The sequence below is a fragment of the Antedon bifida genome, chromosome 5 (genome assembly GCF_963402885.1).
Source record: "Antedon bifida chromosome 5, ecAntBifi1.1, whole genome shotgun sequence".
Taxonomy (NCBI): Eukaryota; Metazoa; Echinodermata; class Crinoidea; order Comatulida; family Antedonidae; genus Antedon; species Antedon bifida.
Window position 1 is genome coordinate 843,474 of NC_136230.1, and position 17,638 is coordinate 861,111.

General features: G+C 34.9%; 2 protein-coding genes across 2 annotated transcripts; both read right to left on the reverse strand.

The window, feature by feature from the left end:
- Positions 1 to 177: 177 nt before the first annotated feature.
- On the reverse strand, positions 178 to 5,850 carry LOC144842483 (organic cation transporter protein-like). Its single transcript, XM_078698932.1, has 9 exons — positions 5,534 to 5,850; positions 4,784 to 5,014; positions 3,811 to 4,007; positions 3,445 to 3,693; positions 2,915 to 3,049; positions 2,563 to 2,648; positions 1,575 to 1,695; positions 684 to 756; positions 178 to 359 (listed from the first exon to the last, which is right to left on the reverse strand). Exons 1-9 carry the CDS (start codon positions 5,846 to 5,848, stop codon positions 222 to 224), a joined length of 1,545 nt encoding a protein of 514 aa, XP_078555058.1. The 5' UTR covers positions 5,849 to 5,850; the 3' UTR covers positions 178 to 221.
- A 396-nt stretch (positions 5,851 to 6,246) lies between these two features.
- On the reverse strand, positions 6,247 to 16,101 carry LOC144841851 (organic cation transporter protein-like). The gene is made up of 9 exons (XM_078698112.1): positions 15,742 to 16,101; positions 14,925 to 15,155; positions 13,846 to 14,042; positions 13,330 to 13,599; positions 12,707 to 12,841; positions 12,515 to 12,600; positions 11,697 to 11,817; positions 7,771 to 7,843; positions 6,247 to 7,485 (listed from the first exon to the last, which is right to left on the reverse strand). The coding sequence occupies exons 1-9, from the start codon at positions 16,063 to 16,065 to the stop codon at positions 7,270 to 7,272; spliced, it is 1,653 nt and encodes a 550-aa protein (XP_078554238.1). The 5' UTR covers positions 16,066 to 16,101; the 3' UTR covers positions 6,247 to 7,269.
- Between the last annotated feature and the right edge of the window lie 1,537 nt (positions 16,102 to 17,638).

The window sequence follows — 17,638 nt, forward strand, 5'->3', positions numbered from 1 at the left end:
GCCACTGTTCGAATAATCCATCGCTTGTGATTGATCAAATCACTTACGTTGCGTTACGTCATTGCGTTACGTCGCTAGTGGAAACCAAGCTTCATAGAGACCCACAACAAATAATTATCTCATGCATATACACTAACATAAATCATATTTTAAAACTATATATATTTTTTTGGTTTATATTATTTACAAAGATGTGTCAGTGATAGGATTTAAACAATAAATCAGAGTTCGCCCTCTACGTCCTCAATGGTTTGTGGCAATGGTTGGTTTATTGTTTCTGTAAGAAGAAGTGCGACAACCCCAGCAACAATCGACAGAGCTCCGTACGAAAACATCGGCAACCAAGGCAATATTTTTCCCTAGAAATATACAATTATTAAATTTGTTTTCCTCAGATATCAACAATTTAATATGATGTGAGCGAGCATGCACAAGTTGAGAGCTTTATACCAAAATAAGAACCGTAACACTAAAGGCCATACGGTCGTACGACGAAAAATATCATCTTTAATGTTCTCCCGACGACCTAAAAACGTTATCTCAATACGACTCGTATCTTCGGGATTCAACTCAGACAACACCGACGAGTCAAGACGTTTCGTCGGGCCTTGTCGTACGACGTTGTCTGAGTTGGACACTATATAAACACTATATGTTTACATTTATTTAGCAATGATACTCACCAAATGCATAAGATAAGGAGCCGCCATACCACCAAACCTGGCAAACATTGAGCATGTGTTTACACACGTTGTTCTGCAAGAAATAATAATTATATAATACGAACTCTTCTCTTAAATGTACCGGTTTAAAATAATCTTATCGCTTGCTACAATAATCTTTCCAAATCTATCCCACTTTGTCTTATAACCCTATTATTATTTTTTTTAAATTTTATTTTATTTCATCATCACCCTACAGTGACCAAACGTCACCATTAACAGGGTTGAAAGTCATAAAATATAATATAATATAACAAGCAAAAATCAACAGATAACAGGACAACATTTAGATATTAGTGACATTAGACAAAACCTTATGACGGAAACAAGCAAGTGAATAAAAAAAAAATATCAACAGATCCATCAACTTTACATAGTGAGTGGTATAACTTAGGCAAACGATTAACAAAACCATTTTTAGTAATATTTACCCTCTCTCTTGATATAGAAAATAAAGCAGGATTACGCAATTGATATTGTGGAACAGAAATAGGAAAGTACACTTCAAAATTACCATGGAAAATTGAGTTCATAGCCTACATTTACAAAACTACAATGAGACACACCAATTTCCCGTAAAACGTGCGAGGACAATAAATGTTTTAACACTACGGCCAATTCTGGGGGCACCATATTATTAAGTAGAAACTTTGTTGGATTCTCCTGAAGGTGTCCCCTTGATATTATACTTTGTGTATATGGATGAATATTCCATTATTTTAACATGTTGTCAGGGCGGATCCAGGATTTTTTAAACGGCATCATTATTAATAGTCATGCTTTTAAATGTTAAGTAGGGAGAAGTCCTGTAAAAACACATTTGAATCAACGATGACTTTACGGTGACCTTACCTAATGACCGTAGGATATATTTCTGAAGCGAAGATCCACATGATCATGAAGGTTATGCTGATGGAGAGTTTTCCAATAAACGCCGATGTAGTAGTTAATGGAGACAGGTTAACCCCTCCGTCTATGGATAAAGCAACATGTATTCAAATAAATTATCAAAGGTAGTTTGAGTACGAATGATCATTTCCGCGGTCGAATATGAAGCGATGACGGAGTCAAACAAGAAGCACGTCGGCCGTAGAATGAAGATTGGTTTCCGGCCACTTAAGCGTGGTTTCCACTAGATGTGCTACGCAAGAACATAACGCAACGTATAGTGATTTGACCAATCAAAAGCGATGGATTATTCGAACAGTCGCTTGACATTGTTCAACTCGCTTGCGTTGCGTCTCTAGTTAGAACCAAGCTTAAAGCGTGGTTCCCACTAGCGACGCAACGCAAGGACGTAACGCAACGCAAGTGAATTGACCAATCACAAGCGATGGCTTATTCGCTTGTGATTGCTAACTGTCTATAACTTCGCTTGTCATTGGTCAACACGCTTGCGTTGCGTTTACGTCCTTACGTTACGTTCTAGTGGGAACCAAGCTTTAGCGCAACGAACGCAATAACGTAACGCCGGAAATAATTTGACCAATCGCCATACGTTGATCTTTCAAAGTGTCGCATACGTCGTTGCGTTGCATGCAAGTAGGAACCAGGCTTAAGCGACGTACAGAGTGAATACAGACATATTGTAATAATAATTATTAGTTATTAGTAATAAAAATTTATAAAGCGCACATATCCACTAGAAGTGCTCAAGGCCCTACCAAAGTTGACCGACTGGGTTGTCACGGCCAATAATTACATCTATATACATATCAATTTTTATTATTTTAAATTTTTACATAATTAAAATGGCAAGTAAGGACAAATATGAATAAATTTGTTTACTGCAAGGTAACTATACCTTACCATACTAGTTTCAGAAAAAAAAACAACAAACCTGTTTTTTCCGGAACGAAAGCTACTATGATACAGGCTATTGAAACTATGGTGTGAAAGATAAACAGTAGATGACGGCGACCGTATCTATAATAAACGAAAACAATTAATTTGAATATGGGTTCAGGGTTTTTTTGTAGATGGATTGTTTTAAAAAGGACCTTTCCTGCAAATCGATTGCTAACGCTTGGTTCCCGCTACGACGGGACGCAAGGACGTAGACGCAACGCAAGCGAGTTGACCAATGACAAGCGACAGTTCAATAATCCATCACATGTGATTGGTCAAATCCCATACGTTGCGTTACATCGTGTTGCGTCTCTGTTGGACCAAGCCTTACTATTAATTATTACCTTTGTAGTGCATAAATGGCTATAAACATGGCTGGAATCTCAGCAACTGCAAGTAGCAGAAAGTTTATAAATCGATCACCGGAAATTGTTGATGAAGTGATTGATAAACCATAGTATATTACACTGTTTACAAACCTAAATATAGAAAAGAAGTGAAAGTTAGTATTAATGAAAGACCAGCAAGCATATCTGTTGCCGAAGTAGGCACCTGGAAGGACAGTATAAATATTATATAGGCACACATTAAGTCTAATATTCTAGATCGATAGTAGAGTGTTCAATACACAGAGGTAGAGATCGATAACATAAGGCAACGAAATAAATAAAGATAAGAACTAAGATGACTATATTATTGCACACTGATGTAATCCATCTCCTTTTAAAAATTTCCCCATAGGGATAAATACAATATTATTGTTCACTACAGATGTGTTTGTATGTATTTCTCTATAATATATTTTATTTTTAAACAGGTACTACAAGCAGTACTGCCTACAAAATATGGAGCATTATATAAAAAAAGAATGTACCATAAATAAAACATGAGTATTGATGTTTTTCTTAACTTCGGCGTTTTCATTATATCTAAGACGGTATACAATTTTGCAGGGTTTGAATCGTCTTTTTTGTTGTGCGTTTCATGGGCCTCTTTTATGTTCTCAATCCAGGTCAGCTCCTCAGTCGGAATTTGATTAAACTTGGCAATTTTTATAAACGCCGCTTTGGCCTCTGGCCAGCGACTTTTTGACATCAACCATCTCGGAGATTCAACTATAAACCTGTATACAAATATAGGAACAGTGACATTATTATGCTTTTGGTTAAAATCCAGTAATTACAATCTAAAAGTTAACTGTAATTAGATATAAATACAGTTTAACTACCATTGTACTCACCACCAAGTCGGTAAAGCTAATATATAAGGCAACGTTATTGCCAATTCAAAATGGCGCCAGTCTTGAAAAACGTAGGCGATGATCGTCATAAAACACAGACCAAATGACCAAAATACTGCCATAATGCATGCAGCCGATGACCGAAGCTTAGAAGAGAACAGCTCAATCACAAGTGTAAAAAATGCCGATAGCACGCGCTGAAGAAACAAGTAAAGTTACATTATGATTTAGACATTGATAATGTATTTAATAATAAACATAATTATCACTGTAATCATATAACAATTACCAAACCTTTCGTTGTACTCTTTCCATGATTATTTCCTAACAAATTGTAATTGTATTGTTTTTCTTTCTTTCCTTTCCACTTTTTATAAGTTCTGTCTACACTATCAAACTGTTTGACAAAAAAGTTTGATGTGCCTAAATATTCATTCATTCATAATAGCATTTATTTCTTATCTTTCAAAGTAAACAAAATAACAATTTAAATATAAATAATTAAAAGGCAAAACCCAGAAAGTAATGACATTTAGAGGACTCCCTCCAAAAAAACTTGTGTATGGTAGTGATATGACATCACCATGTCCATATATGGGCACATCACATTTTGTTGTCACATAAAGTTTGATAGTGTAGACTTGTTGTTGCACAACACCTACAAACCAGCATTAAGGTTTAAACAAATTTAATATCGTATTCATTCTACTCCTACAATTATAACAAGCAATAATTACTACATCTATTATATATTTGGCTTTTCATTTACTTTTTGGAATACATTTCAATGAAATTAAAAACAGTCAACAATAGTTGGAAAAATTTCATCTGGTTTTACAATAGGTATAACAAAACACCAGTTGAGAATGAAACCTGTCAGGTTTCAAAACCTTCTGTAAGTTCGCTTATAATGTTTTGTTTTTTACAAAAAAAAAATGTTATTATAATATATTATTAACAATAAGTTGCTTACTGATTGAAATACTGCCGACAAAAACCACAATACGAGAAAAGCGGGATAGGTATGTGTGAATGTTAAACAGACTCCAGAGATTAGTCCACCAACTACTCCAACAAAACCCATCTTTTTGCGGCCAAAAATGTCCGAAAGATGTCCTCCGATAAATGAACTCACTAAAATACCAGCGAAATAGACGGACACTGCGTTTGCTACATAAATCGATTTGTCGCAAACCAAATCTATCTAGATTGTTAAAGGAAAAACAAATTTTGATTATTTATTTATTCATGTTTCTTCTGATGATTCTACAAACATAATATAAAAGGCAAGGAAATACCAAACAGACATCTGCCAGTTGGTCAACCCCAAAACAGAAAAAAAGAAAAAAGAAAATGAATTAAGATCTTTTATATTATCATTCGTGTAAATAATCACTGTATATATTTCAAAATATATTTTGTAAAAAAAGTCACTGTATTTTTTTTGTAAAAATCACTGTTATTATAATTACTATTATGACTAAAAAAATGTACGATTGATTGAATAAAGTCCACAATTATACCATGTTCAGCATATTGGCCCACTGCTACCTTTTCAACATTGAAACAATTAAAAAGATAAGTTAAAGTAATTAAGTAACTTATTTTTAAAGGAACATAGGCCTATATCACCAGGTGCTTTGTTCAAAGTTACGAAAAACTTAAGCAAACTTCTAACTATGGTAACCTTTACCAAATGCTTTAATAACTAAGTTTTTCCTACCTCTGTCACAAGAGTAACAGCTTTACCCTCATACGTCCAACCTTCTTGACACGGGATAGTGCTAGCATTTAAGTAACCTTTGGTGTCATTAGGAAACATAACGCACTTCTCCAATTCACCATTATCGCTAAGTGGGATACTAACATTAAGTTCTCTGTCCGTCTGACAATGATGAGGCGGCGCGTAGAAGATAAAGACAGACGACAAAACATGCATCGCGGGTATTCCCGAACCAATTACCGATACTAAAGAAATTAATACGAAATTATATCTTCCAAATTCTCCTAACTTCTCAAAATATCCATCAATCTCCATGACTAAAGATTGATTGTTCAGTAGTTTACTTATTAGATAAGATGATATGGTAATGGTTAACAAATCATTTAACTAACGGTATAAGTATACAAGTTAAACAAGAAAAGTCATTAAATATAAATACTTAATTGAGTATTGAGGCCAACTCTTGTAGGGCACAATAAACAATTTAATGACACGTAAAATAATATATCAATCAATATCAACTATCATATTAAGTTTTATCATGGAGGTTACCTCCATGGTTCTATTCAGTCGAAACCACTGCACTGTATTCGCTATCGTTGTGAGTGGGATTGACAATATGTGTCAAGTCATCGTCGATTTTATGTATTCATTTCAGAACATTTATTTCTCTTCTCTTTTCTATTAACAGTGTTTGTAAAAAAACAATTTTAAATAAGAGAGGCGAACCCCAGAAAGTGTAAACTTGTGGTGGGCTGCCAAAAAATAAAAAATATCAAAAAATCATAAAAAAAACCAAAGTAAACAAAAAAAACCGATTGAAAATATCAATGAAATTTGAATTAATATTATTTAGGATTCAGTGATTATATGTGGATAATAGATGCCTTTTTAGCTTAAAAGTGAAATGTTTTTTTGTTGGCGATTCAGTTATGTGTTTGGGTAAGTTGTTCCAATATTTTGGCCCTGAAAACTGAATGTTATGTTGGAAAGATAGTGTTTTGTGTAATGGAATATGTATTTTATTTGAGGTTCTTGTGTTATGACTATGATAGTTGAAATTGAATTTGAACAGGGGTTGAAATTGAGCGGGGATTAGGTATAGGTGACGACTTACATAATGGTCGTCGCGAAAACAGAAATCAAATTTCAGAGATCTCGACGACGTAATGCATAATTTAAATAAGTCTTAGGTCGTCTCGCAAATTGAAACTTGAATTAAACAAAGCCATTGACATTGCAAATATGTTTTTCAAATCAGTTTCTCAAATAAATGCATATGTGGTAGATAAAGACATAAACATATACAAGGCGTAGTTTAATTATATCAAACTACAGGAATAAGTTCGTAAATAAAATGTTATTAACGACGACTGGTCGAACATTTTGTTTTGCATATTTTTAATAGCAATAACTAAATACATGAATTATTTAGATTTCGTTCTATAATACAATTATATATCCTTAATTGATAAATCAAGAGTCCTTCCTTTTGAGATTAGATCTGAAATGATTTCTTACCGACGTAAAACGGAAAGTAATCACCTATCAATGCATGTAATGAGTAACGTATACGTTCGAATAACCTGCCGTGATGACCGAACACTTCTTAAGTGCCCGGCGTTTGTTTATCACAAGCAGAAAACAAGCTTGATAGCCAGTCACTTTATAAGTGCCCTGCGCGTGCGCTCATCCGTCAATCGTCAGTCTGCGTTCGTTCGTACGGTTTGCCTATGCTAAGCATTTGTCACTGCAAAATCATCTGACTGTTCTTCTATTTTTGCTTTTTGATATCTATTTGCCCCGACATCATTGTTTCTGATGTTTTCGGCATCTTCGATTGTTTCAGGTAGAGAACGGTTTAACGTTTCTGGTAGCAGTAGTGCCATGAAGCCTGCACTCAGTGATAATATAGTGAACAGTGCTATCGGAATCCAGTCAACAAAATTACCCTTAAATGAAATCAAAACGTTTAATTCAATGTGTGTTCCATGCAATATCGATACAGTAGGCTGGAATAGGTTATAAAGACATTGGACACAAACCACATCGCTTATCTGATATTCTTCGAGTTCATAATTGTTTGTATTCTTTCATTGTCCAATTTATGTTTTGTATTTTATAGTTAACAGTAGGTAATATTACGTCACTGCGAGTTACATCACGTAGGCATACATGACGTAACGTTACAATGTATATAATGTTTATATTCCATGACGTCATGTTACTGCACTTACCAGGTACATTACATATGGGGCAGCAATTCCACCAATCCTTGCGGCCATTGAACACGCATTGAAACCAATGTTTCTGAATATTAAATACACCAGAAATGATTTGTGTATAGCTATGACTGTTACATTGATACGTAAAACGTCATTCATTGTAATCACCGGTCGCACTTTGTAATAATCATCGTTCATTGTAATAACCGGTCACACTTCAGGCCCGTAGTCAGGGGGGGTTTTTATGGTTCGGGCGAACCCCCACTTTACAGCGAACCCCCCTTAACCGACTGCGAACCCCCATCCCCGACATCCCCAATACCTCACCACCCTCATCTCTGAAATTCCTCCAAATACGTGCCCCACAATACAAAAAGTTATTTGTAAATTGAAAAATTCGTTAACTCGTTCGTGAATAACTCATACCTTATTGTTAAACAAAAGAATTGGTTGCCGAAAAATAATACGAATTTTTGGTTCCAGGATGTAACATGATATTGACGTGAGCTTGGGCACGAACGAATCGTACAAAGGACACCGCTAGACAACCGCGTACCTATTGTTTCGATCACTGGCAGTCAGTATGCATATATAGCCTTCCGACGTACATCAAAAAATGGAACGCTGCGGTTACCTACAATATGTATGTGTGGCTATGAAGTATAGTGGATTATATTAAATTAAATATATTACACTATAATATCTATGGTATCATGTACTGTAGTTTACACCTATAGCATTCGATTATTTTTTTCTAGACCACCAGCCGATACGTAGGCCTACTCAACTGTATCAATGCCACCTATTTACATTGATATATTTAGTTTCCTCAACAAATTGCTGTAAATAAATATAGATAGAGCTATCAGAGGCGGTCGCAGGACTATTTTAAGAGGGTTGCCCAAAGACTCCAGGGCTGTAGACACTGAGTATTTGAGCAAGAAAATTGTTAAATGACACCCCTAGATGGCCGCAAATGGTACTCTCGCACGTAAAATTCATGATACTTTTTTTTTCGTTCAATGCAAACGTCACGGGGAGGTCCCCGATGAAGGTACTTTTGGTACGGTAATACATTCTAATAACTGTACTCAATTAATGTAATTAATTATCAATTAATAATTTTAAAAAGTTATACAAAAAATATGAAGCTGTTGCTATAAATATATTGAGCAAAAATTTTAATTCATTTAAAAATGCTAAATAAAGTCAGATGTTAAAACCACCATTTCCAAAAATTCATTTGTATTTATCCACTATAAACTTTACAAAAGTGTTGTTTTAAACCACACTCCAAATAAAACATAGAAAAGAATGATAGGACATTTGCAGAAAGAAACAAACTTTGCTCTGCTACCGGTATAACACGGTTCAAATTTCGGAACGTCTATAAATTACTACGGAAATTCGGCCTAATATTTACGAACGTACGGAAATGAAGATAAATATGGTACTACACGCATCGGAAATACAGAATACGCACAATTATGATTTGGCCTAAAAATTGGCCTTAGATTATGGAAAACCCCTGGCAAAACGCAATAATTATGGACAAATCGATTATTAGCCTTGGCAATATGCCTAATATTTAAAAGGAATGAATATAGGCTATATTTCGTTTGTCGATGAATTTTTGAATTCATGTATGAATGATTGATCCATTAGAGGTAATCTGTGATGGCTCTAGTAACACTGCTATGCGTGGGTAATTTGTGAATAACGTAGTATGCTACATACACGAGCCTAGATAGGGAAGATCTGTACTGTCGTTCATTGCGAGAGGAGGGGGAAGTCCGGTAATGTGTCATGAAAAATGTAACAAGCCAGAGATGAAATAAAATCACTAACATTTAGCTGATTGTCGTTGTTTTAGTCGTCGTCAGAAGTTTATCGACCGACATCTATTTCTCATGTGTTGAGCGTTTCTTTAATTGAATAATTTTGGATTTTCAGTAAATTGCCAATGGTTTATTCAAAGTCAAACTGTAACTAATCCCTCACTATTCAATCAAAATGTTATTGTTATACTACTATATTGTTGAAAAATGGATTGCGTGACATGAAAATGGATTGATAGTAAAACGTAACAAAGATACGTTCTTGTCTGGTTATTAGGTATTCATGCTCCGATGAAGCAGAGGATTATTTTTGTAGCGTTCCATTTAAAATGAAAAGAAATATTTTGGTTGTGAAGGTCGTTTTAACAATTAGGCTAATATCAAAACATTCAACAATAATAAAATGTCCTGCAACTCTGTAACTACTTTATGACTAAGCCTATCAAGTTCCGGGTCCGGATGGATATTGTATACGATGAAATGGAACTCAATTTTAATTTAGTGGCAGAAACAACATTTAGTATGAAATTAAGGCTGTTGCCCGGGCCACAAGGGAAACACCCCTGGGTCCGCCCCTGGCTATAATAAGCATTGAATTTGCCTTCTCACCCAAATTGTGCTTTTTTGGGGGGGCTTGTAACTTGAACGCAAAACAAAATACCGAGTGAATGATCAAACAATCGGCGGTGGTTCCGCACACAGAGCACGCGCATCTAACATACGGCGGCAACAAATGTTATCGTGAGGAGGAGGAAAAAAGTACGATCGTTTTGTTCAATCGTAGCATGCTGCATGAGAGTGTTTTTCCGGCCAATTAGAGGTGCCATTTATCATGAATGTTATGTACGAGAGTACCATTTCCGGCCATCAAGGGGTGTCACTAAATTCGCCTCAGACCCCACCCGCGGCGCAGTGACCCAAATACTTATTGTCCGAACCCCCCCTTGACAGATCCTGGCTACGGCCCTGCACTTTGTAATAATCTTCGTTCATTGTAATCAGGGGTCGCACTTTGTAATAATCTTCGTTCATTGTAATCACCGGTCGCACTTTGTAATAATCGTCGTTCATTGTAATCACCGGTCGCACTTTGTAATAGTCGTCGTTCATTGTAATCACCGGTCGCACTTTGTAATAGTCGTCGTTCATTGTAATAACCGGTCGCACTTTGTAATAGTCGTCGTTCATTGTAATCACCGGTCGCACTTTGTAATAGTCGTCGTTCATTGTAATCAGGGGTCGCACTTTGTAATAATTTTCGTTCATTGTAATCAGCGGTCGCACTTTGTAATAATCGTCGTTCATTGTAATCACCGGTCGCACTTTGTAATAATTGTCGTTCATTGTAATAACCGGTCGCACTTTGTAATAGTCGTCGTTCATTGTAATCAGCGGTTGCACTTTGTAATAGTCGTCGTTCATTGTAATCAGCGGTCGCACTTTGTAATAGTCGTCGTTCATTGTAATCAGCGGTCGCACTTTGTAATAGTCGTCGTTCATTGTAATCACCGGTCGCACTTTGTAATAGTCGTCGTTCATTGTAATCACCGGTCGCACTTTGTAATAGTCGTCGTTCATTGTAATCACCGGTCGCACTTTGTAATAGTCGTCGTTCATTGTAATCACCGGTCGCACTTTGTAATAGTCGTCGTTCATTGTAATCACCGGTCGCACTTTGTAATAATCGTCGTTCATTGTATTCAGCGGTCGCACTTTGTAGTAATCGTCGGTCATTGTAATCAGCGGTCGCACTTTGTAGTAATCGTCGGTCATTGTAATCACCGGTCGCACTTTGTAATAATCGTCGTTCATTGTATTCAGCGGTCGCACTTTGTAGTAATCGTCGGTCATTGTAATCAGCGGTCGCACTTTGTAATAGTCGTCGTTCATTGTAATCACCGGTCGCACTTTGTAATAATCGTCGTTCATTGTAATCAGGGGTCGCACTTTGTAATAATCGTCGTTCACTGTAATACCACTTGTAATAAAGTTGTCCCGCGTTGTAATCAGTAACTAATCAATGGGTTAGTTATAGGATAGGTAACTCATGAATTCATTCCGTTAATATAGAAGTTGAATATAAACACTTTGAATGCTTACCGAATAACTGTGGGGAATAATTCTGAAGTAAAATGCCAAATAACGGTGTAACTTGTAGTGATACTGAACTTGCCAATAAACGCAAAGGTCGTAATCACAACTGTTAAGTCTTTTCCACTTCCTACAAAAATATAAAGAATGTTTAAGATGTATTACCAGACATTCCAATCGCTGGTCGTAAAAAAGCGTGACATTTTGATTTTAAGAAGCGGGATATTCTATAAAATAGGGGGCACTATATCATCATCATAAAAAAGCTAAAGAGTGAAGGCGTAATTATCTTATAAACTCAAAACACACGAATCGCATAATAGTTTGGTTTTGATTATATAATGAACGATTCCATTTGGACCACAATTATTATAACTTTTTGTATACGTGAATTTGTTTTATACTATATTGAGGTTAAACTGGGTTCTAGACGGAGTTTTGACTTAATATTAGTAAAAAGATAATTATTTTGGCACATATGGCGTTTCATATGTATACTACTACTTTTCAGATAAAAATAGAAACGTGGACTGGTGGTGGACTAACATAAAAAAGACAATAAATACAGACTTGGGGCAAGTCTTATATTGAGGTGTATAACTAAAGAAGTTGAATTCCTGGAAATAGACCAGGTAAACACTATTAACTGTCTTACTTTCGAATTATTACTGCACCAAATGTGCTTAGTTAAAACGGAAATTGGATGTCTATTAAACGTCGTTCCAATTCAGCAACTAAACATGATTGACGTGAAACATGATGAAAAACAAGTTGTGAAGATTATTGACATGTGTATTCTATTCTTGATGTCATTTAGAATGCCTTACCTGTTTCCGTTGGGACGACAATGATCAGAAACAATGACGCAGCTGCAAGTACGTGAAACAGTAAAGCTAACTTTCGCCGACCATATCTAAAATAAAATGAAATCTTTAAATCGAGTTAAAACATTCTTGATTGAATTAGTTAGAATGTTTTTTACAAAACAAGAAATTATTTGACAAACATTTTGAACTCACCGCGTAGTAGCGAAGATTATAAACAGATAAGAAGGAACTTCTGCTAGGCCTAACAGAAATGTATTCATGTACAAGTTTCCTACTACAGATGATGAGTTTAAAGCCAATCCGTAATACACCATGCTGTTGACAGCCCTGCAAAGGAATTGCGATTAAGTACTTTTAATGTTTTTCACAATAGATCAATTTATTTATAAGACATGTGGAGATACTGGGTAAGAAATGGAGAACAAATAAACAAGCATTGCAGGGATTTACGGTATGAACTGACGGTAGAAAATCACTGAGGAAGGGCTAATGTTGCCCGAAAGCTTCACACTTTCTTTCTGGTAGTTTTACTTTATCGTTTTGATTTAACTTTTTGCGTAATTGTTTATCTCCATTGATATCCAGCCACTAATACCCACAGCATTGCATTTTTTCAGTGAGTTGATTTATAAATATACATCAAGCAGAAGGTTCCGGGTTCGAATCTCGGTTGAAGCGACTTTTTCTCTTTCTCACAGTCACTCATCTTTATCGGCTCAAATTAATTAATTAAATTTTATGTATATCACCGGGCGGTTTAGAATTCATGTTCTGTGCCTGATGTGTTTATATATATAAATACATGTAATATTTACCAGAGATAAAATAAGACAATCGTGTACTTTCTTATCTGCGGTGTTTTCAGTGTGTCGAGTATTGTGTACGTTGCTGGATCCGCTGGTGTGTTTTTCTCAAACTTTTCATTCGCAATGTCTTCTAATAATTCGTTTCCATGGTTATCAGGAATATTCCAAGACACAAATAAATCATATTTATTATTGAATTTGGCAATCTTCTTCAAGACTTCTTTCGCTTCGGCAAACCTTCCCTTGCTTAAAAGCCATCTCGGTGATTCTACTATAACACTTTGACGAATAATAATGATACTAATGATAATATGATTATGATATGATATGATAATATGATATTATGATGATACGATGATATTATAATGATGATAAGTATGATGATAACGTACGCAGATAATTAAGTCTAACAGTTTAAAGTAACAGTATTTCTGCGTATGTTCACATGCTTCTGAGTATGCGCAGAATTAATCGCTGGTGTATCGAATGTGGCATATTACTAAGTAATAAAAAAATGTTACGTACCACCAACACGGCAAGAATACAATGACGGGCAGTGTGATTGCCAATTGAAAATGCCGCCAATCTTTAAAGATGTACGCTATTGGAGTAATTAAACAAAAACCAACACCCCATGCCACTGCGTTAATTGCCAACAAAATCATCCTTTCTTTTGGCGCGCAAAGTTCAGCATACAGAATAAAGAGTGTCGTCAGGATTGACTGTAAACAATATTTAAATATTATGCAAAATCGTACATATACTATGTGTAAATGTCCCACTGGTAGTAAAAATGAATTTGAAAATGTCTTCTTAACAAATCAACTCTAACTAATGTTGAAAGAAAACATAAATAAAAAATTAGACGTTTATGATGAGATGAAACAGTTTTCTTTCAATAATATTGGTTTGTTTTTAAAATCCGGGCCTGTATTATTATTGATTAAACATTTTTAATCTGAATCTGAGTATAATTAAAATTAAAGTAGAAAAACGTTCACAATCAGTAAATGTTCACAATGTTTTCTCTTGTAACATTTAAAACGTTTTAAATTGGTAAAACCAGGGAAGGGTGAATTAATTCTTTCCCGGTAAAACAGTAAACAATTCTTTGTAAAATATTGGTGCACTTAAAATGGAAATTAATTTTGCTTGGCATAATTAAGACAAATAAAACACAATAAACCTACAAGAACAAACACATCAAATTACACAAAAGGCCAATGATAAAATACGGTTAACTTGTCATTAAGTTTCAAATTTTCTTGTGTTTCTATGACTACTGTAAATATAATTTTATTAGGGCTTACTTTAGGAAAAAAGACTTGCTGAATCAATCAATTTAATTAGGCCTATATTTTGTAATGATTTGCAAGTTCATGGTAATTCATAGGGTATTGTTATAAAAACAGACATTTAGGTTTATAGTTTGTATTGGTGGTGACGCTCGTGGTAATTCATAGGGTATTGTTATAAAAACACGGTTAAATGACAAAGTGACACAAAATGTCAAGTGCCTCTTCAATATTACTATTTTTGCCGTGGTGTTTACAGAAAGAAAGTTGAGGTGATATACGTGTTTACAATGCACGTCTGATTCTTACCATTTCGCACATCGCCAGTAGAAACCAAACAACCACGAAAGCGATGTACGTCTTTGTGAATACCAACACTGTTCCGGCAAATGCTCCTATCATAATTGTTAAGAAACCAGTTTTCTTTCGACCAATCGTATCCGATAATTGACCACTAATCAAGGCGCCAACAAGAATTCCACAAAAATACACTGATACTGCAACGGTGGACAAAATCTTCTGATCGCATACTAAATTTAACTGAAAAGGTAATATGGGATTTATAGTTCAAAGACAAATATATACTATACAAAACAACAATGCTGTGATCACAATAATAATACAAGTTATACTGCGGTAAATCCCAACGGTAAATACAGACCAAGCTCACAATAGCAAAATCAAAGTTGAATAGTAATAGTTTGAATGCGGAAAATGGAATAATTCTGTTACAAAATATTATTTATACGAGAAAATACACTCCCCAAACCTCTTTTTATACTTAATTAAATCCTGGAAACTTAAACAACAACATTTTAATTAAATACTTTATTTTGTATTATTGTGACATCAAGTAACTATATCTGTTGATAAAACAGTAATAAGATGCATAGTTTATGAAATCAATAGGACTTTCAAATGTCCCGTCCGTAACGTCAAATATGGTATTTTCATATTTAATATTCAATAACTTAAAAAATAAATATCAGAAAAATAAAAAAAAAATTATTTAATAAACTTCAACATGTTTACTTTGAGAAATGGCCAAGAGTTACATAAAAATCAGTAAATGAAACTTTTCAACCCACGGACCAAAAATAAATATAAATGAACAAAATAAACTAACTTCTGTGACAAGCGTGCGTTGTCCTTCTTCTACGTCATACTCCCATCCATCTTTACAATTTTCTGTTTCGTTAAGAAACTTCATACTTGTGTTATCGTACACAAACCTGACGCACTGTTCATATTCGCCATCTTCTCCAATTGGTAAACTGACGTTGTAATCATGTCCTGTCTTGCAATGATGTGGTGGTTCGTAAAGTATAAAAATAAACGAAAATACGTGCCAAGATGGAAACCAGCAAGCTAGAATCGCGAACAACACCAAGAGAACATTATGGTAGCGTCCAAAACTACCTAACTCACTCAAATACCGATCAACATCCATTCTGTTGTAGCTGATTGTTATGTTTGCAGCAGCGAGCTAGCTATACGCACAAGCGGCACACAAAATACACAATGATAGTCTGCTTTTTATAATAATGAAAGGTAATTCTAACCCATAAAGCACAGCAGACTATTGTTTTTTATGCTCATGCGCAGTTGATCATAAAATTGTTGAACTCTCGTTTGAACTAGTTTAAAATGGGTAAGCAATGTTAGTCTACTTTTTACAAATGTAAGTTAGGTCTAACCCTTTAAGCACAACATACTATTGTTTGTTATGCTCATGTGCAGTTGATCATAAAATTCTCTTTCGAAGTGGTACAAAATGGATAAGCTAATCTTTTCATAAAACTTAGAATGACCGATTTTATTAATAATTAAAGAATTGAGAAAAGAAGCCATGCAAGACAATCAGGGGCGGTCGCAGGAGCTATTTTAAAAGGGTTGCCCAAAGAGTCCAGGGTTGCATACGCTGAGTATTTGAGCCCTAGATGGTACTCTCGCACGTAAATTCATGATAAATGGCACCTCTAGTTCGCCGGAAATGTCACTCTATATTGCGCTAGCAAACAAAGGATTGTAGCCTATTATTATTCCGCCGGTAATAAAACATACGCGACTAACAATATAGGATAACATTTTTTTTTGTTCATTGTCACGGGGAACTCCCCGATGAAGGTATTTGGTACGGTAATAAATTATAATAACTGTAATCAATTAATGCAAATTAATTATCAATTAATAATTTTAAAATATGAAGCTGCTGCTATTAAATATATTGAGCAAAACGTTAAATTGTATTATTTTGAATTAAATGCTGAATAAAGTCGGATGTTTAAACCACAATTTCCAAAATTCATTTTTATTTATCCACTATTACCTGTACAAAAGTATTGCTTAAACCACACTCCAAAATAAAGAAAATAATGATAGGAAATTGGCAGAAAAAAGCAAACTTTGCTCTGCTAACACGGTTCAAAGTTCGGAACGTCCATACATTACTACGGAAATCCGGCCTAATATTTACAGACGTACGGAAATAAATAGGGTAATACAAGCATCAAGCACAATTATGATTTGGCTTTAAATTATGGAAAACCTCCGGAAAAACGCAATAATTATGGACAAATCGATTATTAACCTTGGCCATATGCCTAAGGAAAAGGAATGAATATATTTCGTTTGTCGAGGAATTATTTTTTTGACGAAAAGTTCATGTGAATGCTTGATCCATTAGGTAATCTATGATGGCGCTAGTACAGCTATGCGTGGGTAATTTGTGAATGACGTAGTACATACATGAGTCTAGATAGGAAGATAATTATATACTGCTATTCATTGCGAGAGGAAGGGTAAGTCCAGTAATGTGTAATGATAATGTAACAAGCCAGATGAAATACAATCACGAATACATTTTGCTGATTGTCGTTGTTGCAGTAGTCGTCAGAAGTTTATTGACCGTGTGTAGTAGAGCGTTTCTTTGATTTAATAAATAAACGTGTTTGTATTATAACAGCAAGTTCATTTTAAATTTTCAATAAATTGAAAAAGGTGACGGCAAAGTTAGGCTTACC